This window comes from Myotis yumanensis, unplaced genomic scaffold, assembly GCF_028538775.1.
Source record: "Myotis yumanensis isolate MYYU_CA2020_CCGP unplaced genomic scaffold, mMyoYum1.0.hap1 SCAF_10, whole genome shotgun sequence".
Lineage (NCBI taxonomy): Eukaryota > Metazoa > Chordata > Mammalia > Chiroptera > Vespertilionidae > Myotis > Myotis yumanensis.
The window spans coordinates 16,929,729-16,955,248 of NW_027223761.1; the positions used below are offsets into that span (position 1 = coordinate 16,929,729).

Genomic DNA, 25,520 nt, shown 5'->3' on the forward strand with positions numbered 1-25,520 from the left:
TGGTCCTCAAATGAAGGAATGGTCTCAGGTGGGGCCAATTTTACAACGATTACCAGTGAGAGCTGGTGGTGAGCGATGGAACGAAGATTCAAACCCTGTCCGAGTCTAAAACCCATGCTGTTGTCCACCAAAGCCCACTCCATTTGGGGGACAGGAGAGTCCGTGGTCAGAGGTTACTCACATGGCAGCTAGTTGGAATGTTGCAGGTATCAACACGGGAAGGTGACTGCTCACACTTCTAAGCCTGGAAGACGGTCTCATGCCCACTCACAAGTGAACCAGATGAGGAAGGGGGTCAGATGGACTGGGCAGGGACTTCCTGAGGCCCCATCTGCTCTCCCGCAGCCACACGCTTCCCACCAGTTCAGAAACTCCATGCCCACTTCTTTAATAGTCAGATGGGCAGTTTCCATCTCCATTTTTATTGAAATACAAAAAGTGCAGAGGTGAAGTACATGATTGATGCCAAGGAATTCATGAAGTGTGAATGTGTACACTTGATTCACAGTACAAGCCCTTCCCCCAATCCCCACTGATTAGTGGGGCAGGGGAAGGGGAAGACCAAATAGATCCATAGGCTCCCAGGAAAAGAGGCTGTGAACACCTGATACACAAAGTAGGGCAGAAAGCACAGGCCTGTACCCAGGCTAGAGACACAGGGACTAACAGAACCAGCAGCCAGTCAGGTACCGGGAGTCCTGACACACCAGAGATTCCCGGTGTTTTGGGAGAGCGCCCAAAAGCAGTTGGGCTGGTCAGTGAGGACCCCCATGGTGCAGGCTCTAGGCTCTGGCCAAGGCTGTGGGGACAGGGTCACTGTTCAGGGTTTTCCCTACTGCCAGAAGTCAAGACTACAGGAAGGGGGGGGCGTTCTCGGTGTTCACCAGGAAGGAGTGTAATTAGAAAGGATACAGTTGGAATGCAGGACGGCCATCATCACTGGAGTCCAGGTTGTCGGAAAGACAACAGGGCCCGGGTCTCCTACTCCCTGGGGAAGGTTGCTAGACCTAACTGGCAAAATCTCTACCCAGCCCCTCAGGAGTCCCCCGTAGGAGGAAGGAGCCTCTACGATCCTGAGGCACCGAGTCATCTCTGGCCAGAGCAGAGACCAGTGTGACTCCACAACACACAAGACTGCAAGAGCCTTTGGCCTAGAGGCTGTCCTTAGACAAGGCATAGAGGCTGAGCCTGCTCCCCTGCTCAGGTACCTGGGGTGCTGTCTATCTCTAAAGGATACAAGAACTCAGCCATGTCATCCAAGCTGCGTCCAAGCAGAAGCAGGGGTTAGAACATTCTGGGGGCAGTGCCACTTGGGAAAAGCTAACCAGGATGCGTGGAAGAAAAGGCAGAAACAGGAAGCAGACTCCAGGCTGAATTCCTTAGCGGTGGAGGTACCCATGCTGAGGGGAGGACAGAGCAGGGGGCTTGCACCCAGGCCTTCACCCAGACAGAGAGGAGCCTCAGCAGGGCCTGCCTAAGCCAGCTCAGCCTTTCATTCCCCGGCAATCAGGAGAGGGCGGATCAGCCCAGCTACCATCCCAGCTGACAGTGATTTTGGCATCTGCAGCTGCCAGGGAAAGAGGCAGGAGAAAGCAGGAAAGGGCTGCTGGAGCCAGTCCTCCCACTGGAAGGGCCAGGGCCAGCTCTGCACAGCCCCACAGGAACCAGGGATCCAAGGAGGCAGAAGTATAAGGCGAAGAAAAATGTCCCATGGTAACAGCAAGGCCTCCAGGGCCGGCGAGGTGGACTGGAAAGAAGGGGAGGAGGAGCTGCCCAGTTGGCTGGCTTCAGCTTCTATCTCCTCGGGCCTCATGACCCCTTCCTGGGCAGGAGTCCAAACTGGGGATCCCAGAGGAAGGGCTATCAGAGAAGGGGGCTGGTAGGCAGGGGCTGTGCTCAGAGCCCCTAGGAGTCAGGGGTAGGGAACAACTCCCCTTGATGGTCCAGGAGGAACTTGGTAAAGGTGTTGATGGGATTAATGGCCTTGAGAGTGATGGCAGCATCCTTGGCCCACAGCAGGTTAGGGCCAAAGACGACAGCCAGGTTAGTGTTGGTCATCTTGTTTTGGTCACACTGGGCAGAAACCTGTGGAGGGAAATCAGGGGGCTGCAGCAGGGCCACAGACCCAGCTCCCACGTCCTGCAACCGGCTACCAGAGCAGCAGGGGCCGGTGCTCCTCCCTCCTTTCAGGTGAGAGGCAGACTCACCTGCACCAGGAAGGCAGTAAGGAAACGAAGCACCTGGTAGTTCTCCTCGGGCAGCGTCCGGAGGACCTGCAGCGTCACCTCCACTCTCTGGCTCTCATCAATGTCTATGAAGAATGGGGGCCTGGGTTACAGGGGCCCAAGGCTGGCTGGCTCAGGTAGCCCTCACACAAGACCAGGGGGGAGACCCTAACCAAACCCGCCTGCTCCGAGTCCAGCACAGACCAGCAGAAGCAGCTCAGACCTGGGATGGGAGAGGGCACTCACTGAGGAAGCCCACTACGTGAGGGTAGAGGTCAAAGGTGAGCAGGGGCTCAGGAAGCTCTCGGAGGAAGGTCTTGAGGATGACCGCTGGCAGGTGCAAGTCGTTGTACTGGTCGAAGTCCACAGGCAGCCCTAGAGGTGGGTGGGGAGGAAGGTGAAGGGGAGCTGGGCGGAGCTGGGAGGCCAGAGGCCCAGGGGGCCCCACTGCCCGACCGTCCTCAGACAGCCTCCTCCAGGAGAGCCTCTCGCACCTGCCATCACCTCTCCCTGTATGACCAGGGGATGCAGACCCAGGCCATCTGGGTGGAGTGGGACTCCCACCACAGTTATTCCTTGTCTCCGAATGACCCTGAACCTAGGACCCAGAGCCTGACCAATGAGGGAGAGGCCTGGAACAGCCAGGTGGGAGTGGTACCATGTTATCTTAGCAGATGCCATAGAACCTTTGACAGAAACGGAACCTGGGACCCTTGTTTATAGGGCAGCAAAAGGCAGGGAAGCCCCTAACAGTCACACACCTGCCCCCAACCGCTCCACCCTCCACCCCAGCGCCCACACGTGAGCTGGACACCCCTGGGACCACTCACCCATGTTATACTTCTGTTGTACCTCCCGTACGACTTGGGTGTTGGCAGACCTTCGGAAAATCCCTTCAGCGGTGAGAGCTGGGAAACGGGGGGCCTGGTGAGCCTCAGAGTTCTGGGGCACATGTAACTCCCCACCATTCCATCTGGGGGTTCCAGTCAGGCTCAGTGCAAGTGCGGGTGCGCATGGACCTCCCAGCCGTGCCTGGCAGCTTCCCGAGGGGTGGGGGACCCCGAGCGGGTCGTAGGGGCAGGTGGGCCCTGGCGCTCACCGTGGGCCTGCAGGTGGGCAGTAGTCTCGCGGACCACGAGAGGAATGGGCTCCTGCTCTGGGTTCTTCTCCTGGAGGCTGTGGGCACAAGGGCAGTGAGCGGGGACTACGGCCTGGCCTGGGCTCCAGGTGCCGGGGGCCCCGTTCCCATACTCACTGCTGCAGTGAGACCCCAAACTGCTGGTTGGGCAGTGGGGGCCGTGGGGGCATGGGCTTGGGGGCTGTTGCAGGGCTCTTCTGTGTGGACTTCAGGAAGTCATCATACCTGGGGAGCAGATGGGACGGTCAGGCCCTCTGCCTGGCTCTGTAGACACTACGATAACCCATTTGTCAGGCACTTCCTGGGCTTTTTTTTTTTTCACACAGGCTAGTTCATTGGATTCATGTAACAACCCAGCTTTACACAGGAGAATGTGAAGTCTTTAGAGCAGTGGTTCTCGACCTTCCTAATGCCGCGACCCTTTAATAAGTTCCTCATGTTGTGGTGACCCCCAACCAGAAAATTATTTTCGTTGCTACTTCATAACTGTAATTTTGCTACTGTTATGAATCGTAATGTAAATATCTGATATACAGGATGTATTTAGGCAACCCCTGTGAAAGGGTCGTTCGACCCCCAAAGGTTGAGAACCGCTGCTTTAGAGAGATCTGATCCGGCCCAGGTGGCGTGGCTCAGTGGTTGAGCGTCAACCTATGAACCAGGAGGTCACTGTTCGATTCCTGGTGAGAGCACATGCCCAGGTTGCAGGCTCGATCCCCAGTGGGGGCCATGCAGAAGGCAATCAATAATACTCTCTCATCATTGATGTTTCTGTATCTCTCTCCTTCCTTCCTCTCAGAAATAAATAAAAATATATAAATAAATAAAGAGATCTGGTCACTTTAAGTGACAGAAACAGAATCTGAACTCACACTCTGTCCTCATGTGCTGTCTCTCAATCATTACATTTGCTTCCTGTTTATCCTGGGATTCTCAAGGCTTCCTCTCCCCTGGTCTGGCACACCCCACGCCACAAACGTGACACGCATGTACACAGATGCCATCCAGTGGGCACACACAGTCCCTGCCCAGCCTCACTTGAGCACTTGGCGAGGGATCCCTAGTTGCTCCAGCTTCACGTGCTCGCTCAGCTCACTCAGGTAATTCACATAGAAGATCTTCTGCCCAAACTTGAAGCTGCCGATGGAGGAAAGGGCATGGGTTGGGGAGCGCACTGGCTTCAGCAGGCCTCCACTGTCCCCTCCGCAGCCCAGCCAGATCAGACAGAGGCCTAGCCCCAAACAGGTGTCCCCCCAGGATGCTTGGCCGCCTCTGGCATCTGCTTCAGAGTTCAAGGGGAAGCACGGGGAGACCACCATCCCGCCCTCGGCCGGCTCACCTAATGAAGGGCTTAAAGAGGATGAGCAGGGTCTTGATGAACATGGTGGGGTGCACGATGTACAGGGCCTTGATGTTCTTCTTGTACCTGTGGAGGTAGAGTGGGAATTCAGGAGTGGGTGTGGCACGGGAGACACAGATCTGTTCTTATGTACATCTTCTGATTTCACTTCTTATAGCAAGCCTGCAAAGTGTCATTGCTGCCCCATTTTACAGATTAGGAAACGGAGGCTCAGAGAGGTTAAGTAACATGAAAGGTCACAGAATGAGTAAGTAGAGAAATGGATTTGAGCCCAGGCGGTTCCAACTTCTGATTCTTTGCATTTACCCTGACTTCCCCTGGCATGGAATAAGCTCCTGCCCAAGCACAGGGCAGCCCAGAACCTGGCAGAGCTGCTGACTCCAGAGCCACCTGCTCCAGGCCCTGGAGCCCACCCCTGGGCCCCAACCCACTTTCGGTCAAACTCCCGGTAGGCATCCCGGAGCCAGCTGAAGGAGGGTTTGTTGTCGCTCGTCAGGCCGTGGTGCAGGTAAAGAAGTGTGTAGTCACTCTCCACGTACTGGTCCAGGGTGTGCTTCAGGTACCTGCAAGAGAAAAGACCTGCTCAGGCCTGCCCTGTACACAGGTGGGGCCCTTTAAGACAGAACCTGGTGCCCCAGGAATCTGCTTATATCAAACCCCCTCCCCAAGACCCCTGGCCCTGCACCATCCATCCTGGCTGCATCAGCAGTTGCCATGCTGTTGTGGAGAGGTTGGGGCTGGGCAGGGCAATGATAACAGCTCTCTCAGTTTTGAACACTGACCAGGAGTCTGGAGACCAAGACTCTAACTGGAGCCCTCTCACATAACTGCAGTAAACACGGGAATAACATTTCCCTCACAGGATCGTCAAATCAATAATAATGATACCATTTATCAATATTAAGCTTTTAGCGCCTGCCAAGCACTTAATATCTCATGCCTTCCTTGTAACAATCAAGGCTGATATTATCCTCTTCTTACACGTGAGGGCAATGAGGCTTAGAGAGGTCAAGTGCATACCCAAGGTCACAGTTTATGGTGGAGCCTGGAGGTGAATTATCTAACTCCAAAGCCTGCATTTTTGGTGTTTTTTTTTCAAGTTGGTTTTTATTGATTTCAGAGAGGAAGGGAGAGGGAGAGAGAGAAATATCAATGATAAGAAAGAATCATTGATTGGCTGCCTCCTGCATGCCCCCTACTGGGATGAAACCTGCAACCCAGGCATATGCCCTTGACTGGAATTGAACCTAGGACCCTTCAGTCCACACGCCAAGGCTCTGTCTGCTGAGCCAAACCAGCTAGGCAAGCCTGCGTTCTTGACCACAATGCAGCTCTCCCGCTTATACTTGAGTTCCTAGCATAGGCTGTAAAACACTGCCCCTGAGAGGGGACCGGGGTGGCCAGGGGGTCCCCGTCCCTGCTCCAATCACTGGGCTTTTCGTGGACCAAAGAGCCACATCTCAGGTTCCCTATGCTCGTAACATATCTACCACTCCAAAAGAAACACACATAGTGTGGAGCCCCCCTGAGGTGGAGAAGTATAAAGAAAATGAACAAGGAATCCAGTGGAATGCCCTCTTTCTGGGTGGCCAGCCCCAGGCCTCAGCAGGATCACTGCTGGAGGCTGGGAGGCAGGAAATACAGGGGCTTCCAGGGGGGTAGGGAAAGGAGAAAGGAACCTGGCAAAGTGCCCAAGGATGCGACTAAGTGTCCAGGTACCTCCTGATCTACCCTAGAGAAGGTAACTTACGCAATGGTCAGTGGGTGCTAGGCTCGGCCAGCACAGGCAGGCAAGTGAAGTACCTAGGGATGAATTATTACTCTGATCCCAATCACTATTCTTACACAATACGTTACCCCTTAGATACACTGAGCACTTTACAATATGCAAAGAAAAGTTTTTTCACATAAAAAGATGGCATTTTGCAACTAAAAAAATAGCAATACTTGTAGTGAAAATACACTCATCCTTTGATGGATGTTACGACCTCTAGGAGGGCAATAAAGTGATATCTATCAGAAGCTATAAAATGTTCCTACTCTTTGACCCTAAGAAAGCAGCACAGATGAACAGAAACATTTTTGTAGAAGGCTGTTCATTGTAGCCTGTTTTAAAATGGAAAAACAGCAACAACTGAGCAGCAAGCTAGCTATCCAACAACAGAGAACTGGTTAAATAAATCACAAGACATCTATAAATAGATACCTCACAGGATGCTCCTACAGACAAAACCAATCTGTGAAGTGAGAAGTCTGAACAGTGGTTGCCCTTTGTGGTAGTGACTAGAAGAGCGAAGGGAGGTTTGTGGGAGGGGCTGACATGGGTGGGTTCAGTTTTTCAAAATTCATCAAGTACACATACGGTTCACTTTTCTGTATATCATATGTCAATAAAAATTTTTAAAGGATGTCTTTGATGAATGTTTAATGCTCAGAAGATAAAAACATTACATAAGATACAAAACTGACTATAGAGCCTTGTATATGTTATAGGAAAAAATAGGAAGCAAATACACTAAAATATTAACAGTGGTTTTCTCTCTGGGTGATGGGGTTTATGGGGCCACTTTTTTGTATAGTTGTATATAGTTTTCTTTACAAATGGATACAATGGCATTTCATATATATATCTTATCTAATGCCCACAACAACCCTGTGAGGTGGGCACACTTCTTATTTTTATGGGGCTCAGAAGAGACCTACCCCCAAGTACACAGCTAGTAAGAGGCAGAGCGAAGTCTAATCGGGCTTCTGCATCCAAGCTGCAGGCACTTTCTGCTTCAACCCTGAGACCTGGGTGACAGCTGGGAAAGCCAAGCTAGAGAGAAATCTGACAACCAGTGGACAGGCCTGACCTTTGATGGACGTGCCTCTCTGCTCCCAGTAGGGACGGTGACCAGGCCAGGTGGGGGAGGGGAGATCTGTGTGGGACAGAGGACAGGATGGCAGGGGGCTTCCTGAAGCCAGAGAAAGCCCCAGAGTGGGTGCCCCTCACCCACCAGGCTTTCTCCTGAAAACCGGGTGCTTTCCCATCTCCATCCTCTGACTTCCTCCCATTCGGGCTATTATCTGGCCAGGAGTCTCTCCACGGCCTTGTCAGATGTGATAAAACAAGAGGTGGAGGGGGTGGAGGGACCCGTGACTCAGTCACCCTCAGGCTGAGCTCCTTGGCCTACTCTTGGACTGCCTCTCTGAGGAGCTGGTGGGAGGAGGGTTCAGGAGGCCAGAGAGAAAGACAGAACACAGCTGAAGACTGGCCCTGGCTCCCTGGGGCTACAGAGACTCGGCAACCCAGTCCTTCCCCTTCAGCTACGGTACCCTTGGGCTGTCCCGACCCTTACCACACCCTACAGGCACAGAGCCATTCAGAACTGCAAGGAGGTGGTATGGGCAGTGCAAACATTTCCAATTTCAGGAAGTGTTTTCAACTGGTCAGGGAAGAAGTGCAAGACCATAGCTGTACACACAGTGAGGAGCACAGTAGGGCTCTGCCTCCGTGGAGTCCCGCCCATGCTGTGGGCCCAGGCCTGGCATCCGTGGCTCAGTAATGTTTATTGGAACAAGGCTTGTCAAACTCCCGCTTTCTTTTTTATTTTTTTCATGTTGTTAAAGTACCTTATATGGTAAAACTACAGCAAACATATTTTTTGTTCGAAGAGGGAAAATAAACGCTCTGGTTCTAAGGATGATGTAAGCAGCCCCTGGCTCCTCAATGGCACTGCAGTATAGGCTGACTTCCACCACGGCTTCTGCAGCCTCAGTCATTCCCCGCAGCTAAAACTACACTATACTCGCACATGAGGAAACAGAGCACGTGGAAGCACCCCGTTACCACTGGCACCGTAAGGAACCAACATGTACTCCAAGTGGCAACAGGCAAGTTGAGAAGGAAGCTGAACCAGGGCAATGAAGCAGGCATTACTACAATGACAACGGTATGGCCTATCAATTCTGGAATTGCCCACTTTCAATAGAACGTGAGCTCCACGGAAGCAGGAATCTTTCCTATTTCTTCATGGCTGTGCCTGGTGCCAACAGACACAGGTGACAGAGCCCCGGCAGGAACCTCCCCGTGGCCGCCACATTCAAACCCCCACTTTCAATCAGCCTCTGGCCTTGCATCAGGAGATTTCAGACTAACCAGAGCTATTTTATACATAAAGCCAACAGACTCCAGGCAGGTACACACGCCAATTGCACCAAATAAGATAGTACTACTTATGCACATAATGGGGAACTACAACCACATTGGATAACCAGATTAGCCCTCACATTTGGACAGGATTTTACTTTCACACACAGTATCTTCACTCCTGCAAGGAAGGAGGGCTGTGTGAATATTCCCTCGGAAAAGTGAAGAAAAAGAGACTTAAAAAGATGAAGACACTTGCCAAGGTCACACTTTCCAGGACTAAAAACTCCTAGCCCAGGACTGACTCCCTCAGGAAGAGAGGGAGGCAGGGAGGGAGATGGCCCCACACAGCGGGGGACAATAAGGAAAACAACATCAGGCCAAACTGGGGATCTGGGCACAGGTCCCACCACCTTCCATATGGGTACTCACCCCAAGAGCTTGCTGTGGTCCAGCTGGTGGCTGGGAGGCATTCGGCAGGCACTAAACACAATGATCTTCCGCCCATACTTGTCATCTCCTAGATGTGGAGAAGATGGAGCATGGTGGGTGAAAGATGAACCAAGAGAAGCAGGCTGAGGGCCTGAAAGGTGCCAGGCCTGGAGACCTGTACCATTTAAGACAGGGGCCAGAGCGGGCCATGCAGATGCACCTCTGGGCAGATGCCTGCACTTGAGGGGTGTCGCTGAAGGAAGAAGGACAGGTTGCTCTCAGGGATACTGGGCTGGGGTATAAAGAAATAACTTGACTTTCAAAAAAAAAAAAAATCACACCTGGTGGAATCAAGCCAAATGTCCATCAATGGATGAATGGGTAAAGAAAAGGCGGTATATCCATAAATGGAATACTTTCAGCTATAAAAAGGAATGAAGTACTGATACATGCTACACTGTGAATAAACCCTGAAAACATCATGCTAAGTGAGAGAAGCCAGTCACCAAGAGCTACACATTGTATGACTCCATTTATATGAGTTATCTAGAATAAGTAAATCCATAAAGACAGCAAATTAGTGGTTGTCATGACCACTAAGAGGGCAAGAACAGAGACTGACTGCTTATGAGTACGGGGTTTGTATGGGTATGGGTGAAATTCTGGAAGTACATAGAGATGGAGATACACAACATTGTGACTACTAAATATCACCAAATTGTACAATTAGAAATGGCTAATTTTATGTCACATCCTTCAAAGCAACTGTTTTGCTAAGGAGTCACCTTAAAAGTCACACTTATTTCAGAAGCATCCCCTTTAAGCAGTGTATATTTGGAAAACCTCACTGAGGAAATCAGCCTGATTATACAATAGTGTCTCTCTCTCTCTTTCTTTTTCTTTGTTAATCCTCTCCTGAGGATATTTTTTCCATTGATTTTTAGAGAGGATGGGAGAGGAAAAGAGAAAAACATTGATGTGAGACACATTGATTGGTTGCCTTCCGCACGTGCCCCAAACAGGGCCAGGGATTATGCCCTTGACCAGAATCAAATCCTTGACCCTTCAGTCTGCAGGCCAACACTCTAACCACTGAGTAACTGGCCAGGGCAACAGAAGTCTCATTTTGACCACTAACAACACTTTCTGATTTTATTAGAATTATTAACCACACCTGCTTCTAAATTCTGGACATTTCTAAAAATCATATCCTTTCTCATTAAGGATATTCCAAAGAACATGAAATTGAGAGGAGTGTGTAATGCTGTGGGAAACTGTTCATTTGGATGTAATGTGTCTGGGATGTTTGTCCAAAGCTAGTCATAATTTGAAGGTCTGACCATCTGACTTTGTCATGAAACCAAGGAGCTCCTGAGACGTATGTGTTTCCTCCCTAAAAGTGAGATGTTCTTCCAGGTCAGCATGGATCAGGAACCCCAAGCAAAGATCAATGGGGACAAGACCTGGTCCCTACCTTCCCTTCGGCTCTACCCTCATGCTTTTCCAGAGCACCAAACGACATTTGCCTAACCCTGATTATTTCGGAGGCAAATAGAAAGACTACTGACACAACCCACGAAGTGCAGTGAGTCTGTCCTCCATCTCCCTCTGAGGACTAAGGATCCCCCAGGCCTTGCTGAGGGTCCTCTCCGTATTTAATAAGCCATGACCTTGATGATGCTTCTTGGTCAGTGACTTCACTCAGGAGTCAGCACTTTTCCAAAGTGGTTGCCAAGGCTCTGGCTCTGTTCTCTAGGGCTGGGGCCAGCATCTATGGAGAGGCTGAAGGAGGCTTCTGGAATGTGGGCAAAGTGGGCCCGGTCCCTGCCGGCCACATTCCTTGGAATGGCTCATAGGATTGTCCAGGCTTGGCTCCTGCCTCTCCAGGCTCACACTGTGCACACTTCTGACAAAACAGTGTTTGCAGCCCTGTCCACAGTAGGCTGTTTCTCATGCTAGACAGACCTTTCTCTAGACAATTTTGCCCCCCTCTTCTAGATTAACTCCTCTGAATCCTTAAGACTCATCCAGGGCATAATCTCCTTCTAGAAGCCTGTGTCTTCTCCTCCTTTCCCTAGACAAGTCAGCTGTCCCTTTTCATGGCTCAAGCATGAACCATTATCCATGACGCTCTGACTCTCCTGTGTAATTGTTTATGTGCCTGTCTCCTCTACTGGCTTGTGAGCAGCTCCATCTTTGAATCTTTCATGCCAGTCCAGAGCCAAACATGTGGCAGGTGTTCAATAAATGCTGGTAGTCCGCGCAAAGACACCAGTCAGAACTACATAGTATGCACATTCTATTTCTGAGTTTGTTCATGACCTCTAGGTCATCAGACTGCTTTAGGCAGTGAGTTTCCCATAGTCTGGGGCAGAATTTCTCCAGACTTACAGGCAGAAAAACCTCTGCAAGCCTGTGTGAGGGGGAGAAGGTGCAGTTCATCTGGAAGCAGGTCTATTTTGATGAACCGGATACCACTTGCTCTCTCTCATACCGTAGCCTAGATCCTGGTGTTGGGTTCCTTCCAGGCCAGTGGGGGAAGGGGCAGCCTCTGGGGTCTACTCTGATTTACTTCCCATGGGATCTGACAGGAGATCGAAGAGCAGACTAGGGCAAAGGATTAGACTGGCCAGCCCAGCCTCATGTACAACCTAGAGCTTTAGAAACCCCTGGCCTCCTACCACGAGCCTGTGAAGGGAGGGACATCATTTGCCTACTCCCCTCTAAACAGGAAATGCCCCGGGTGTGGGGTAAAACCCTGGGAGGAGCATGGGTATTACAAGAGATTCTTTCTATGCCTGCCCCCAACAGTAAGGAAGCGCTCATCGGCTGGCAGACCTGAGGACTTAGGCGGTAAAGAAAGTCTGAGCTCACTGGGCTTTGGAATTTGAAGAGCTAGTAACTGGTTAAGCAAGCAATTGGGGTGAAGGACCAGAGCCTGTGCTCCATCCACCAGAGCCTGGCCCAGCACCTGTACATGGGAAACTGGATCCTCAACCATGGCTCCCCTATGGGCACCCACCAATGCCATGATGTCATATGAAAAATATTACAAGCACAAGCATGTGTTTTCTAGGGCAGTAGGTCTACACTTTTCACATTCTCAAAGACCAGTTTTAAGAACCACTTCACTGGACTGGACACTCCTTGTAGGAAGGAGTGTGTATTTTCCCTCACTGACTCCTCAGTGCTAACTAGGAGGCTCAATCCGGAGCAGATGTTCAAAAAAGGAAGGTTGAATGAAGTCAGGATGGAGGTGGGGGACAAAAGGAGGAGTAGTGAGGCAAGACCCCCCCGACAGGCACAGGCGAGGAATGAGGTATGGGCAACCTGAGGGTCTCACCCCCACCCTCCCCGAGTGCCCAAGTCCTTCGGTGACCCAGGCATTTGCCAGCAGGCAGGGTGACTGCTGCTCCAAGAACGTACGTAACAAGGCCCAGAACTCTCCTCCTGATCTGAGAAGAGAGTAGACTTCTGCCCTGGAGACTGAGGGGACAGAAGGAGCGGGGGCAGCACTAGTGTTCCCAGAGCTGGGGGAGGGCTCAATGAGGAGGAGGCGCAGCGCTGTGGAAAGCACCAGGAAAAGACCAGCCGCCTGAGAATGAAGCCTGTGCATTCCCCAGATACCGATCAAGAATTCTCCTCCCAGGGTAGCCTGGGTGTTAATCAGCAACAGCAGCTCCTCCAGCAGCCATTCTGGGAACTGCGGGCAGCCAGGCCAGCCACCAGCCCCGCCCACAACCTGCAGGGCAGGCCCAGGAGAAGGGAGGTGGGGGCTGGGCAAAGTCCTGGAGCCGGCTCATATATCTGTTATATGGTTAAACTGTCAGGAATATTGCAAGCCAGTTGACTTCAATAGCTTGTTCGTAGCTTGAGATCTGCCATGGTAGAAATTTCAAATGGTACAAACAATAGCCTTTTTCCCCACGTCTGTCAGCACACCACCGGGAAGAACCCATGTGGACTGAGTTCAATGTGACAGTGGAGCATGACAGCCACTGCTAGCGCTAACAGGCTGCAGAGGAGGTGGGGACATAAGCCAGCCTCCATCCAACATGGGCTCTTTCTCTGGTTTCTAATGCCAGGAAGCTGGCCCCCCCCAGGAGCTGGTCACCATGGTCTCATCAAACAGGTCTCACTCTGGCAGTGCCAATCCAAACTCCTCTCAGCAGTCAGAGAGGCACAGGCATGGGGGCCAACCCCACCAGAGGGGCGCTGCGCCTGCAGCACTCAGCTCAGGCTTGAGGAGCCAGCCTGCAGGCCAGGCCACTGCTCAGAGCCAGCCAACCCTCTCGCTACCTCTGTGGACAAGGCCCCGCCGTCCCTGAAGCTCCTTTCCCTCAGGTTCTGGATGTATTGCCACACAGCTGCCGCCCATAATTCTTTGCTATTTCCGGCTCCCAGGCACCGCCCACTGCCAGCTCCCTAGAGTGGGGCTGCAATTAAGCGGCCCCAAGAGCCCTTCCTGATCCACAGCCCAGAGGCCACAGCCCAGAGAGGCCAAGCAGGGAGAGCCAGGAACACACCTACCTGGCTGGGCCCCCTCAGGCTCATCACACCCTGGGGAAATAGAAACATGTTGCAGCTCTGCTTGCAGGGGCACAGGGGTCGCCCCTGGGGAGAGGAGCGGCCTGCTCTCCTGTGACCTGGCCACATAGGCCAGGAGGATGTCAGGATAGACCCTCCCCACTCCCCCCATGCCCCAATCAGGTGCCTCTCTGGTAGTGAGGAGAGATAGTTCTGAACCTTCAGGGGACTGTCCTGTGCCCAGGTCAGGAACAGATCAGGAAAGAACTCAGCCTTGCTTCTGTTGGGATGAGAGAGGCCACAGCCAAGGCCCCCAACCCAGACCTGGGCAGGATCCAGGAACACCGATGTCATGGGAATGCCTCTGACATCAGGGATAACCTGAGCCCAGCACTGAGGAGAGGCCAGATGCCTCCAGCCCCCGCAGCCAGCACCACACCGGGTCCAGAGACTATGTGCTCCCTGCTCCCCTTGCCCATTCCAGTGACTCAGAGCAGGGCCATGTGTCACTCTTGCTTATAGCTGCCTGGCCTCACCAAGGATGGACGACCATTAGGAAAAAGACAAAGAATCTTGCAATTAATTTCCTCTATTAGCAGTAGGACCCTGAGAGCAGAAACCAGGGCATCAACATCCCTGCTACCTCTCCTGGCCCTGGAGTCTTCTGGGTACTGCATTATGAACAGGAGGGTGGGAGCACATGGAGGCCAGACCTTGGGGCTACTCTGTACCCATTCTCAACAGGGTAACACACCTGCTGGAACCTGATGCTCTGGGGTCATGTGGCCTCTGACTTCGACTTCCTTGGAGGCAGGAGGGACTGGCACCTGCCTGCTCTCCAGTAACTGAGGGAGTAGAAAAGCTGGCGTGAGGGCAGAGGAAAGGGAGGTGAATGCCCACGTATTCAGGGCTAACTATGCACTCTGGGCTAGGCCCTGACAGACATTCACTATTGCAGTTCTCTCAACAGCCCTGTCAGGAAGAAATGAGTTCAGAGAGCAAAGCTAGAAATCAAACCAGGGTTTTCTAACTTCAAAGCCACTAGGCCACACTGCCCCCCACAGACCATCCGCCAATGGAGACAGTGCGGTCACAGTTTAGGAAGTGGTTGCAGGTGAACAGACCAAGTGGCCACCACAATCAAGTGGTGAGTTTAAAGAATGGTGCTCAGGAGACCCAGGGTCAGGGGTCAGACCACAGAATGGGCATGGCCCCTCCCCGAGCGAGTCCCTTCCCTTACCCTGTGGTACAAGGGACTGGCTTCCTTAAGCCAGAAGTGCAGACTATGAGGAAAAAGGTATAAAATTGGGTGCGCTTACCTGCCACCTCCACAATCTGGTGCCGGGCGATGTCGTAGTAAGGGTCATCCCACTTCAGGTGTGTGACAGGTTCTGGGGAGCTGCTTTTGGAGTCATCTGAGGAACACGGCAAAGTCAGGGGCTAGTCTGGGCTAGGCTGGCCCAGAGTTCTCCCTGAGACTTGTGCTCTTGGGCCCTCTCCCCAGGAAGGCTTGTGCTCCTAGCCCCACGCTGGGGCTGGTCAGCTTGCCCCCATCAGCCCTCCCAGAGTCTCCCCCTAGCAGGAAGGGGTCTCCCCATCTAAGGTGCCCACCTGACTTGGGAAAGTCGGGCATGTCATCTGAGGGCCAGTTCTTCTCGTCAATGGAGGCCAGCTTCAGCTGGTTCAGAGCCTGGCTGGTGTCATCCAAGGTCAGGTCATCCTGCAGCTCTGAAAGTGGGTCCATAGCTGAGCCTGTCCCCGGCAGCCTCGCCCCACAGAACCTGAAGAGAAACCTGGGAGAGGCGGTTATAGGTGTAAAGAGGGTCAGCAACACCCTCTTTATACCTGTAACTGCTATAGCAAGCCTCCTACCCCACTCTTTCCTCCCCCAAGCTCCCCTGTCCCTGAACACTTCTCATCCTTGCCAAGAGTTCCATGTAGCTCCTGGTTCTTCTAGAGCCACAATTGTCTGACATGTTGCCAGAAAAGGCAGCTGGGCAGAGGATGGCACAGCTCAGCGCCTGCCTTCAGGTCCTCCAGCTGGATGGGGAAGAGTCGTGCCAGGCCCTGCACTGCCTACTGCCCCGCTGGTTCAGTCATATCGCCCCAGCTGCAGAGGCAGAGGTCCGTGCCCCTCTCCTAAGGGATCGGAGAGCACAGAAAGCTTCCAGACCCTAGTAGTTATGGGGTAGAGGTGGCATATAAATCTAAGGAGCATATGGATGCTCCAAACCCCAAAAGGTCAGCTGTGGCCCTGGCTACTCTATCTTTGACCCCTGACCTGGGGAAGAGGAGGTGGCCAAAGACCACAGGGGCCTAGAAAATAGGTCTCTGCTGGCTTTGCCCAGGGAACCAGGAGCAGAGGATGGAATCTGCCTGCCAGTCATAGCAAACAATCTGCAGGGTCCTGGGGGCTCCCAAGCCCACTCTAATCTGCGAGAGCTCCAGGCGCTAACTTCAAGGTGGCTAAGGTCAACAGACTGCCCCAAGGGCTGGAGGGCACAGATGGGACAGGGGGAAGTGCATGGCATCATCAGAATGCTGAGATACAAGAGGTGAAAAAGAGAACAGCAGCCAGAGCAGGCAGGGAAGGAGAAGAGCCACTCCGAAGCTGGGCTTGCCCAGGTCTGGGGTCTGGCCATGAGGATGTGGGCTGCACGCAGCCTGGAGGCAGCACTTTCTGCCCTCAGCCCTAATGGGAAGCACACCCGTCTCTCATCACAAGCTCACCACCTGGGCAAGGGAGTGCGGCTTCAATTCAATCCAGTCAGTCCAACCCCAAAGAGGCTGCTCTAAGCTTGCTGCATTCCTGGAGTCCAAAAAATGACATATATGGTCAGAGAACCATCAGGGCAGATAAGGAATGCAGACGAGACCCAGGCACGGGTAGGAAGAGAGAACTGCCACCGGGGATTCAGACCCTGAACACCTCGGGACTCGGAGGTGGCATGACAACCTCCTGCACATGTCACAGCCAAGGACTCTAGATGGTAAACTGGTTCTGCGTAACTAGCAACAACCATCCTGTTACCAGGGCAACTATACCGACTCAGTGGCAAAAGCTGCTTCAAGCTCCTGAGCCAAAGCTGAGCAGCCAAAAAACAACAACAAAAACCCCCCACCTTTTCCCTCTTCTTCTCCTTTGGTCTTCTTTGCTACCCTTATTCACTACTGCTGCTTACCGCCAAATGTAAGTCTCTCCCCAAGAACACAAATGAAGACTCTCTCCTATTCGGGAATGCATTTCTCCTAGGGCAGTGGTCGGCAAACTCATTAGTCGGCAGAGCCAAATATCAACAGTACAACGATTGAAATTTCTTTTGAGAGCCAAATTTTCTAAACTTAAACTATATAGGTAGGTACATTGTTATTAACTTAATTAGGGTACTCCTAAGGCTTAGGAAGAGTCACACTCAAGGGGCCAAAGAACCGCATGTGGCTCGCGAGCCGCAGTTTGCCGACCACTGTCCTAGGGAGTGCTGCTGTGCCCCTCACTCTGTGCCCCCCTAGTCCCCTTCAACCTTCTAAGGCAGGCAAACCTCAGTCTTGAGGATTCCACCCCTGGTTCATCTACATACTCCTCCCTACATTCAACCAGGAGGCTGTGAGGGCTCCGCCAAAGGCCCCCTCGCCCCCCAGCTGGATATTAGGGACAGAATGCAGCTCAAAGTAACCCTTCTCCAGACTTGAGCCTTCTCTCCTTCCCTTCTTTCTGGCATTGCCCAGGCACCAAGTGCTCCCTCAGCCCTGCCCACCGTGGGTGCTTGATGCAATGAAAAAGGCAGGGGATGAGGTATTTGGAGAACTGGGTTACAGTCCTGCCTAAACCAATGAGTTGCAAAGATGCTGGGCAGTCCTTTTCCTATCTGGTCCCAAATGTCCTCATCTGTAGAAGTGACGGCTCCTTCCACAAATATAATTCTCCAGGGTCCTAAATACTGTGCTGCAGTGAACAGGATTAGAAGGAACAGCTGGTAGCTGAAGTATGTGTGAGGGAGACGGTCATCCTCTACAGTTTGAAAGGAGAACTGGAAGTCCACCTCTTTTCCAGTAACTCCTCTATTTTGTCAGTTCTCCCAGCACTGACCCCTGCTCCCCCATAACCTCCTCTTCCAGAATAACTAATCACAGTTGTTCCCACCTCCCAGCCCCACTGGCCTCTCTCACCACCCTTCAACCCACAGTTGTTGCCCCTGTGAGCCTGGAAGTTTAGCTCCCACTCAGTGGGAGGGTGAGAAAGCTTGTGAGAGAAAACTCTGATATATAGTGCAAGTAAGTATCCTGGCTGCCTCAGACTCCAGGCATCTACAAGCCCTGCTCCACGCTGCAAAATACTTCTTACTGGGAGGCTGTTTTCCCTTCTCAGTAGGTAAAAATCTGCCTTTATAAAAATCTCAAGATTCACTTTAGGCAGTTTTTACCTACAGGTTTTAACCTTTGGAAGTCTGGACCGCTCCGAATTACTTACTTATTCATTTAAAATAATTTTTAAATTGATTTCAGAGAAAAAGGGAGAGGGAGAGAGAGATAGAAACATGCATGCTGAGAGAGGATCGTTGGTGGCCTGCCTCCTGCACACCCCACACTAGGGATGGAGCCTACAACCCAGGCATGTGCCCTGACCGGGAATGGAACCGTGACCACCTGGTTCATATGAACCTCTGAAATTCTGACAAAATTTGTGGTCTTTTTCCCTAAGACAGATCAGCACTTGCATGAAATCTTGTATGCAATTTTAAGTGGTTCGCATGCCCTCTAAGACTCTGTTTAAGAACCCCTGACCTATTCAGAATTACATCTGACATATATAGCTACTGAATTAATACACCTCCTAAGTGGAGAAGGGAACCAACATTTGTTGAAGGCTGTATAGCACCAAGAACTGAACAAAAATTACCTTTTAACTTTACAACAGCATCTAAGAGGCATGTACGACTGGGCCCATTTTACAGTGTGAGGACAGTGAGTTCCAGGAAACTAAGCAAATTGCCAACGGCCACACAGCAGAGTCAAGATTTTAATCCATGTCTGTCTAAGGTGGTCTCAGTGTGCAGGTCAATCCCTCAATATTTCTCTAAGTGACTGTAATTCATTCATGCGATTCTCAAGATTCAGAGAGGTTCCACAAAAACAAAACAAAACAACAACAACACACCCACAAAATAAAGCCTCTCCCCTAATCTCCTCCGAACGGAACTGAGGTAACAACTTGAAATCGCATTCTCTGGCGTTGGGATCGTCCTCCTAGGAGCTCCACACGGTGAAAACGCAAATCCTACAACAGCAAGACTTTCAAGTACAATCACGTTTGCACAGAGCGCCATGGTTTACAAAATCCGGATTGGGTGCACTGATTATGAAACAGAAGAAAGCGTGGCCTAATAGGTGGCAGGGTGGAACACTTCCCCCAAATTTCTTTCTCTTCGCGTTTCGCCAGATCGGGGCAGCGAGCCTTTCCCTTCCCAGGGGCTTGCTCGAGGACAGCGATCTGACCGGGACTCTGCACCGGGGAGGGCAGGAGGAAGGCAGCGAAGGAAGCTGAGTCCTCTCCCTGCGGACCCGTGAGTGGGGCAGAATTCCCGCAGCAGGAAGGCCAGGTTCCCAGGTCCCGTTCCACCCCTCCTCCCTTCCTCGGACCCTCCCCGTCGGGACCGCAGCCCTTCAGACGGCCAGGCCCGGCCCTTCCCTTCCCCCATCACCACCCCGGGAGACCCCGCGCCCAGCAGCTCACCGCGGTCGCGCTCTGCTCCTTTTGCCACGCCTGTCAAAGCTCGGCAAACATCCGGCTCCGCTGCAAAACGGGAACCGCCTCCTCCCCGTCTCCTCACTCCCCAGCCACTTCCGCCACACCTTCAACCCACTTCCAACCCCTTCCCTGCTCCAAACAAGGCCTTTCCTGGAGCCCACTTCCTGTACGCGCCCGTTTGGGAGTAGGACAGTATAACTGTCCGACTCATCCCTCCCAAAAGGAGGCGGCTGGGACGATTCGTTCCTCTTTCTCTGGGACTCGACCCTCCGGTGGCCCTCCGGAATCCTAACCCCGTCCTGTTCCCCGACAGGGTTTTGCTTCACCAGTACCGCCAAACTCCCGGTCCTGTGCACCAATGAAGTCCGACTTTTACGATGCTTCCCCGAGAGTAAATTTGGCAGGCCATGACTGTTTCCGGGAGGAGCCGAGAAGGCGATGCTCACTTCCGGCGGAGGGGCTTTCCTGACCGGGGATGGAGGCGGCGGCGGAGCTGCTGTTGGAGGGGGAGAGCCTGCAGTTGGGTGAGTGACCTGCGAGGTCGCCGACCCCTGGCCTGGATACACTTGACATTCTCCGGTCTACTCTGCGTCCCCGACCCTTTCTTTCCCTCCCGAGCCCGAGAGCCTCCTCTGGTGCCCTCAGTCTCTGGGGGTTTCTTCAGAGCTCTCGAGCCCCCTCCAATCTCTCAGGGGCTTCCTGGGAGCCCTGATGGACCCCTCAGGCTTTCGCCTCCCACGCCTAACTCACGGCCTCTTGGTTCACTCCCTCATGGCCTTCCTATCTCCTTGCAGACCCCGAGCCGCGCCCGGACCCGGGCTCAGGATGGAGCCCTTCTGCAGAAGGCCGTGCTCAGGGCCTCAAAGACCGTCCGGCCTGGCCGACCCGAGCCGTCCACGCTTTAAAGAACCTCCCCGAGGGTTTAGCCCTTGGCCCCTCACTCGTGGAGAAACAGCGCTTGGGGGTCTGGTGTGTCGGGAACCCTCTGCAGCCAGGACTGCTCTGGGGGCCGCTGGGAGAGGAGGCTGCCTCGGAGCAGAAGGACGAGGGAGTGCAACCACGGCAGGAGCAGGTGTGCAGGGATAGGGTGTCTCATCTTGTCATTGGAAGTTTGGAAGCGGTTCAGACAGCTTCTGCACAGCTCTCCGCTTTGTTAGAAGAAGCGGGGCATTTCTGGAGATTAAGAGGTGCTTTTGTCCTTCCCTCCAGAACTGTTTCTTCCCCTCACCTGCAGTAGTTTAGGAATCGAGGTGCAAAAAGTTGTTAAAAGCTGGATTAATATAGCGTCACTATTGATAAAAGTCAAGAGCCAAGGTTTTGGAATGAAAGAGCCAGGGGATCATATCGTAGCCGTAGTAAGTAAGCTAGTTAAATGGCATGTTTCATTTAATTTATAATAATAAAAGCGTAATATGCTAATTAGACCGGACAGCCAGACAACCTTCCGGAAGAAGGGGGCTGGGGAGGGGGGGGGCGCGAGGCAGAGGCGGTTAGTGGTGATCAGGCAGGCAGGCAGGCAGGCAAGCGGTTAGGAGCCAGCAGTCCTGGATTGCAAGAGGGATCGGACCTCAACTGGCAATCGGACATTCCCCCAAGGGGTCCCGGATTGTGAGAGGGTGCAGGCTGGGCTGAGGGACCCTCCCCCCCCTTGCACGAATTTTGTGCACCAGGCCTCTAGTGTAAAATAAACGAATGGCTATTTATTTCCTTACTTTAATCCTTCAGGATTATTTGGAGCAATCGATGAAATGGCACGGGTAAAGGGTTTTACTGAATAAAAAGTACTAAAAAGGAGGGTTGATATTCCTCTTACTACTTTTTCTGTTTGGTATCTACTAGAAGGCAGTAATGTGTTCAGTTTAGTAATTTTCCACACCCTGGAAGGGAGATGTGGGGACAGTCTTTTTGGCTTTTTGCTGAATGAAAAGTCAGACACACTGTCTAGTATAAGCAGAACGAGAAACCATTAACCTTCCAGGGGCTTCATCTGAGATCTTAGGAGAGGTTACGTCTGTTTTGTTTTTGTTGTTTCCTCCACTCCGGCCCCCTCAAACACATGGGAGAAGGACTTTTATTGGTTTATTTCAGGACGTGTCACTAGGCCTATGGGGAGACGTGTGTGCTTGTGAGCAGAGTTCAGGCTGGACCAGGTAAGTTACAGGAGAGTATGTAGTCAAGTTCTTCTGCGGCTTTCTGTTGTGGCATGGGATGGACCCGGAAGCTGACTGTAATTCCCCACACAGTGATCTTTCGCAGTGATCAAAGGCATGGGGTCCTTAGGACTCAGGCTGACCAAGAACTGGGTTTACAGAGAGGGCCACTTGAAGAGGGTCTCTTGAGCTCGCTCTTGCTCTGCTTTGCAGTTTGGTGCAGCGGGGCAGGCTGGAGGGTGAGGGAAACGTGGCCCCGGTGTGGATCAGCGAGAGGCTCCACCTGCAGGTGTGCCGGGTCGTGCTGCCAGGCTTTGAGCTGCTGCTGTGGCCCCGGTCTCCCTCTGAGCGCCTCAGCCCCACCCAGTCCAGGCTAGAGGAAGAGGCAGCCATGGCTGTGGTGACAGAAGTGGAATCTGCTGTACAGCAGGAAGAGGCCTCTCCTGGGGAGGATGCAGGAGAACCTTGTACAGGTATGTGTCAAAGACTATAGTAAATGCTGACTTCCCAAATTATCACCAAACAACTATTGATAAGCCAAAGTGGAGCTTATGGCTGAAGAAGGTAAGGTAGCACACTACAGAACCCTAGCAGCTTTTCTGAAGGGGTAGGGCAAAGCCTGGATTTTTATTGAAAATTTGAAGTCTGGTATAAGGTAGATCTTTCTGTGTGGGATAGGAACAGGGCTTGATTTGGATTGGTTAAGGAGCATGACATAATAGTAGTTTAGGATTCAGGGACACAGGAAGGCTAGAATTTTTCAGGCAAGAGGCTCAGAGTCTTGGGGTATAAACTGTCATTTGATGCTTTCTATTGAAGAGTGATGAGTCTTTTCCTTGGAATCAACCATATAAATATTTTCAATTTTTAAAAAAATATATATATTTTATTGATTTTTTTACAGAGAGGAAGGGAGAGAGATAGAGAGTTAGAAACATCTTTCAGCTGCCTCCTGCACACCTCCTACTGGGGATGTGCCCGCAACTAAGGTACATGCCCTTGACTGGAATCAAACCTGGGACCCCTCAGTCCACAGGCCAACACTCTATCCACTGAGCCAAACTGGTTACGGCAATATTTGCAATTTTTATCTTCCTGAATAAGTTTCTGGGAATAGTAAGATTATGTTGATGAAGACAGCAAGTTGTGTATAAGTTTTCAATTCATTATGATTCTTCTGTCTGGGGTGGAGATTGGTTCCTTTATTTTCAAATGAGCTAAGGTGCGGAGGAAGTGGTCTCAACTTACCGTAAGTTCATGTCTCCAGAGGCAGAACAAGGGGACTCTGAGATGGCCTTACTCTAGGGATTATCCAGATGTCTGGACACTGTGGTTTCCAGGAGTGCTTCCTCAGTAAGCACTTGTGCCTGGACAGGAAGATAAATGGAGTATTGGGCTCATGCGCCCGGGAATGGATTAATGTCATTGCTCCCACTGAAGTCTAGGGGCTGAATAGGAAAAGACACATTTCTGTAATTTCCTAGTCATACCACTGTCACCATCTGCTGCGGTCTCTATTGACCCTATCACTCCACTCTTACTTTGCAGATCTTGGGTACCAATCACCCCCCAGCATCCAGGCAGAGAGTATGGTGAGCTTTGGACTTAAGCCCCAAACCCAGGACCAACTTTCCAAGGAGAGCCTATCACTTGGCCCATTGCCTCAGGATGGGAGCATGGACGAGGAGGACCCACCCCAGACACAGGTGCCAGCTGAACTTCAGAGCAGCTCCACTACCCAGCAGGGCCTAGAGAGCAGTGAGGCCACTTCCTCATCTTCTGCCGGCGGCACCCAGCAGCATGCTCACCTAGTCAAGAAGTTACATAGCCCCAGTGATCAGTGTCCACCCGGAGCAAAGACCTCAGAGCCCAGGGCCCTGCAGAATGGAGAGCAGCACTCCAGCTTCTCTGCACACTTGGGGAGCCCTCCTGTCCCAACAGGAAGCTCCCTGAAAAGGGGGCGACAGTACCGGTGTGGGGAATGTGGCAAGACGTTCCTGCAACTGTGCCACCTGAAGAAGCATGCGTTTATACACACGGGCCACAAGCCCTTCCTTTGTACTGAGTGTGGCAAGAGCTATAGCTCAGAGGAGAGCTTCAAAGCCCACATGCTGGGCCACCGCGGGGTACGGCCCTTTCCCTGCTCACAGTGTGACAAGGCCTATGGCACCCGGCGAGACCTCAAGGAGCACCAGGTGGTACATTCAGGTGCCCGGCCCTTTGCTTGTGACCAGTGTGGCAAGGCCTTCACCCGCCGGCCTTCCCTGAGACTGCATCATAAGACCCACCAGGTGCCACCTGCCTCTGCCTCATGCCCGTGCCCCATATGTGGTCGGCCCCTAGCCAACCAGGGCTCTCTGCGGAACCACATGCGACTCCACACGGGGGAAAAGCCCTTCCTGTGCCCGCATTGTGGCCGGGCGTTCCGCCAGCGGGGCAACCTACGCGGGCACTTGCGCCTGCACACAGGGGAGCGCCCTTATCGCTGCCCACACTGTGCTGATGCTTTCCCCCAGCTTCCTGAACTGAGGCGCCACCTCATCTCCCACACCGGGGAGGCCCACTTGTGCCCCGTGTGTGGGAAGGCCCTCCGAGACCCACACACGCTGCGTGCTCATGAGCGCCTGCACTCGGGAGAGAGGCCCTTCCCGTGCCCCCAGTGTGGCCGGGCGTACACACTGGCTACCAAACTGAGGCGCCACCTCAAATCCCACCTGGCTGACAAGCCCTACCGCTGCCCCACCTGTGGCATGGGCTACACCCTCCCCCAAAGCCTCAAGCGGCACCAGCTCAGTCACCAGCCCGGGACATCCTCCAGCCCACCCTCTGTGCCTCCGGCTGCTTCTGAGCCCACTGTGGTCTTAGTACAGACTGAGCCAGAAGTACTGGACACATGCAACGAACAGGATGTCTCCCCAGCCCGGCACGTCTTCGAGGTCACCATTTCTGAGAGCCAGGATAAGTGCTTTGTGGTGCCAGAGGAACCGGGCCCCGCTCCCAGCCTGCTGCTCATCCATAAGGACATGGGCTTTAGCCCTTGGGCAGAAGTGGTGGAAGTGGAGACAGGCACCTGACACTCTCGTCTTTCCCTAGCAGAGCTCTACATAAAGAATATGTTTTCTAGGTGCTGGGTGTCTGGATCTTCTTTCTCTTTGGGTTGCCTGATAGAGATTAGAGTCGGCTAGGAGAAGCAGGTCCAGGACTTCCCTTCCTGCTTATGGACCACCAACTTGTTTCCCAATACTTTAGGGTAAACCTCCTAAGATCTTTTTTTTAAAAATATATTTTATTGATTTTTCACAGAGAGGAAGGGAGAGGGATAGAGAGCTAGAAACATCCATGAGAGAGAAGCATGGATCAGCTGCCTCCTGCACACCCCCCACTGGGGATGTGCCCGCAACCAAGGTACATGCCCTTGGCCGGAATCGAACCTGGGACCCTTCAGTCTGCAGGCCGACGCTCTATCCACTGAGCCAAACCAGCCAGGGCCTAAGATCTTTTTATCCACTTCTGGGAGAGCTTGTTCTGAATCTTTCCCTAGGAACTCCATAAGGTGCTTATTGGAGCATCAGAAGTGACCTGCCCAGTGAGGTAGTCAGGTAGCTGGCAGCCTGCTGCCCTGTGGGGTGCTTAGTGCTGGGGTAGCCACTCCCATCCAGCTCCCTGAGGATCAGGCTCTTTTATTGGGAACCAAACTGCGTGACTTTTAAGGGTTAAAAGGCTAGAGACTGAGCTTAGCTTACAGCTCACAAGTCTCTGTAATTCAGCCTAAAGCTCCTTTTGGCAGCTTTTCTTACCACCTTAGGGCTG

At 52.5% G+C, this 25,520-nt stretch overlaps 2 protein-coding genes across 4 annotated transcripts; one reads left to right on the top strand and one right to left on the bottom strand.

Moving 5' to 3' along the window:
• Positions 1 to 403: 403 nt before the first annotated feature.
• ARHGAP1 (Rho GTPase activating protein 1) lies at positions 404 to 19,840 on the bottom strand. Of its 2 annotated transcripts, XM_070427923.1 has the most exons (14): positions 19,546 to 19,840; positions 15,426 to 15,607; positions 15,134 to 15,229; positions 13,818 to 13,847; positions 9,288 to 9,375; positions 5,155 to 5,286; positions 4,703 to 4,789; positions 4,402 to 4,500; positions 3,481 to 3,588; positions 3,325 to 3,401; positions 3,056 to 3,133; positions 2,472 to 2,600; positions 2,208 to 2,311; positions 404 to 2,085 (listed from the first exon to the last, which is right to left on the bottom strand). In XM_070427923.1, the coding sequence occupies exons 2-14, from the start codon at positions 15,556 to 15,558 to the stop codon at positions 1,906 to 1,908; spliced, it is 1,341 nt and encodes a 446-aa protein (XP_070284024.1). In that variant the 5' UTR covers positions 15,559 to 15,607; positions 19,546 to 19,840; the 3' UTR covers positions 404 to 1,905. The 2 variants fall into 2 exon arrangements, with proteins under 2 accessions (XP_070284024.1, XP_070284023.1); XM_070427922.1 differs by lacking the exons at positions 13,818 to 13,847; positions 19,546 to 19,840.
• On the top strand, positions 19,701 to 24,835 carry ZNF408 (zinc finger protein 408). 2 transcript variants are annotated; one of them, XM_070427908.1, is made up of 5 exons: positions 19,701 to 20,084; positions 20,355 to 20,632; positions 21,649 to 21,710; positions 21,924 to 22,183; positions 23,259 to 24,835. In XM_070427908.1, exons 1-5 carry the CDS (start codon positions 20,036 to 20,038, stop codon positions 24,782 to 24,784), a joined length of 2,175 nt encoding a protein of 724 aa, XP_070284009.1. In that variant the 5' UTR covers positions 19,701 to 20,035; the 3' UTR covers positions 24,785 to 24,835. The 2 variants fall into 2 exon arrangements, with proteins under 2 accessions (XP_070284009.1, XP_070284011.1); XM_070427910.1 differs by lacking the exon at positions 19,701 to 20,084 and having other exon boundaries at positions 20,554 to 20,915.
• Positions 24,836 to 25,520: the final 685 nt, after the last annotated feature.

Coding starts and splice junctions, on each gene's coding strand:
- ARHGAP1 (XM_070427923.1), bottom strand. CDS start 15,558: ATGGACCCACTTTCAGAGCTGCAGGATGACCTGACCTTGGATGACACC. Junction 13,848..15,133: donor CCAGATTGTGGAGGTGGCAG/GTAAGCGCACCC, acceptor CTATTTCCCCAG/GGTGTGATGAGCCTGAGGGG. Junction 3,589..4,401: donor ATCCCTCGCCAAGTGCTCAA/GTGAGGCTGGGC, acceptor TCTGCTCCCCAG/GTATGATGACTTCCTGAAGT.
- ZNF408 (XM_070427908.1), top strand. CDS start 20,036: ATGGAGGCGGCGGCGGAGCTGCTGTTGGAGGGGGAGAGCCTGCAGTTG. Junction 20,085..20,354: donor GGGGGAGAGCCTGCAGTTGG/GTGAGTGACCTG, acceptor ATCTCCTTGCAG/ACCCCGAGCCGCGCCCGGAC. Junction 22,184..23,258: donor TGCAGGAGAACCTTGTACAG/GTATGTGTCAAA, acceptor CTTACTTTGCAG/ATCTTGGGTACCAATCACCC.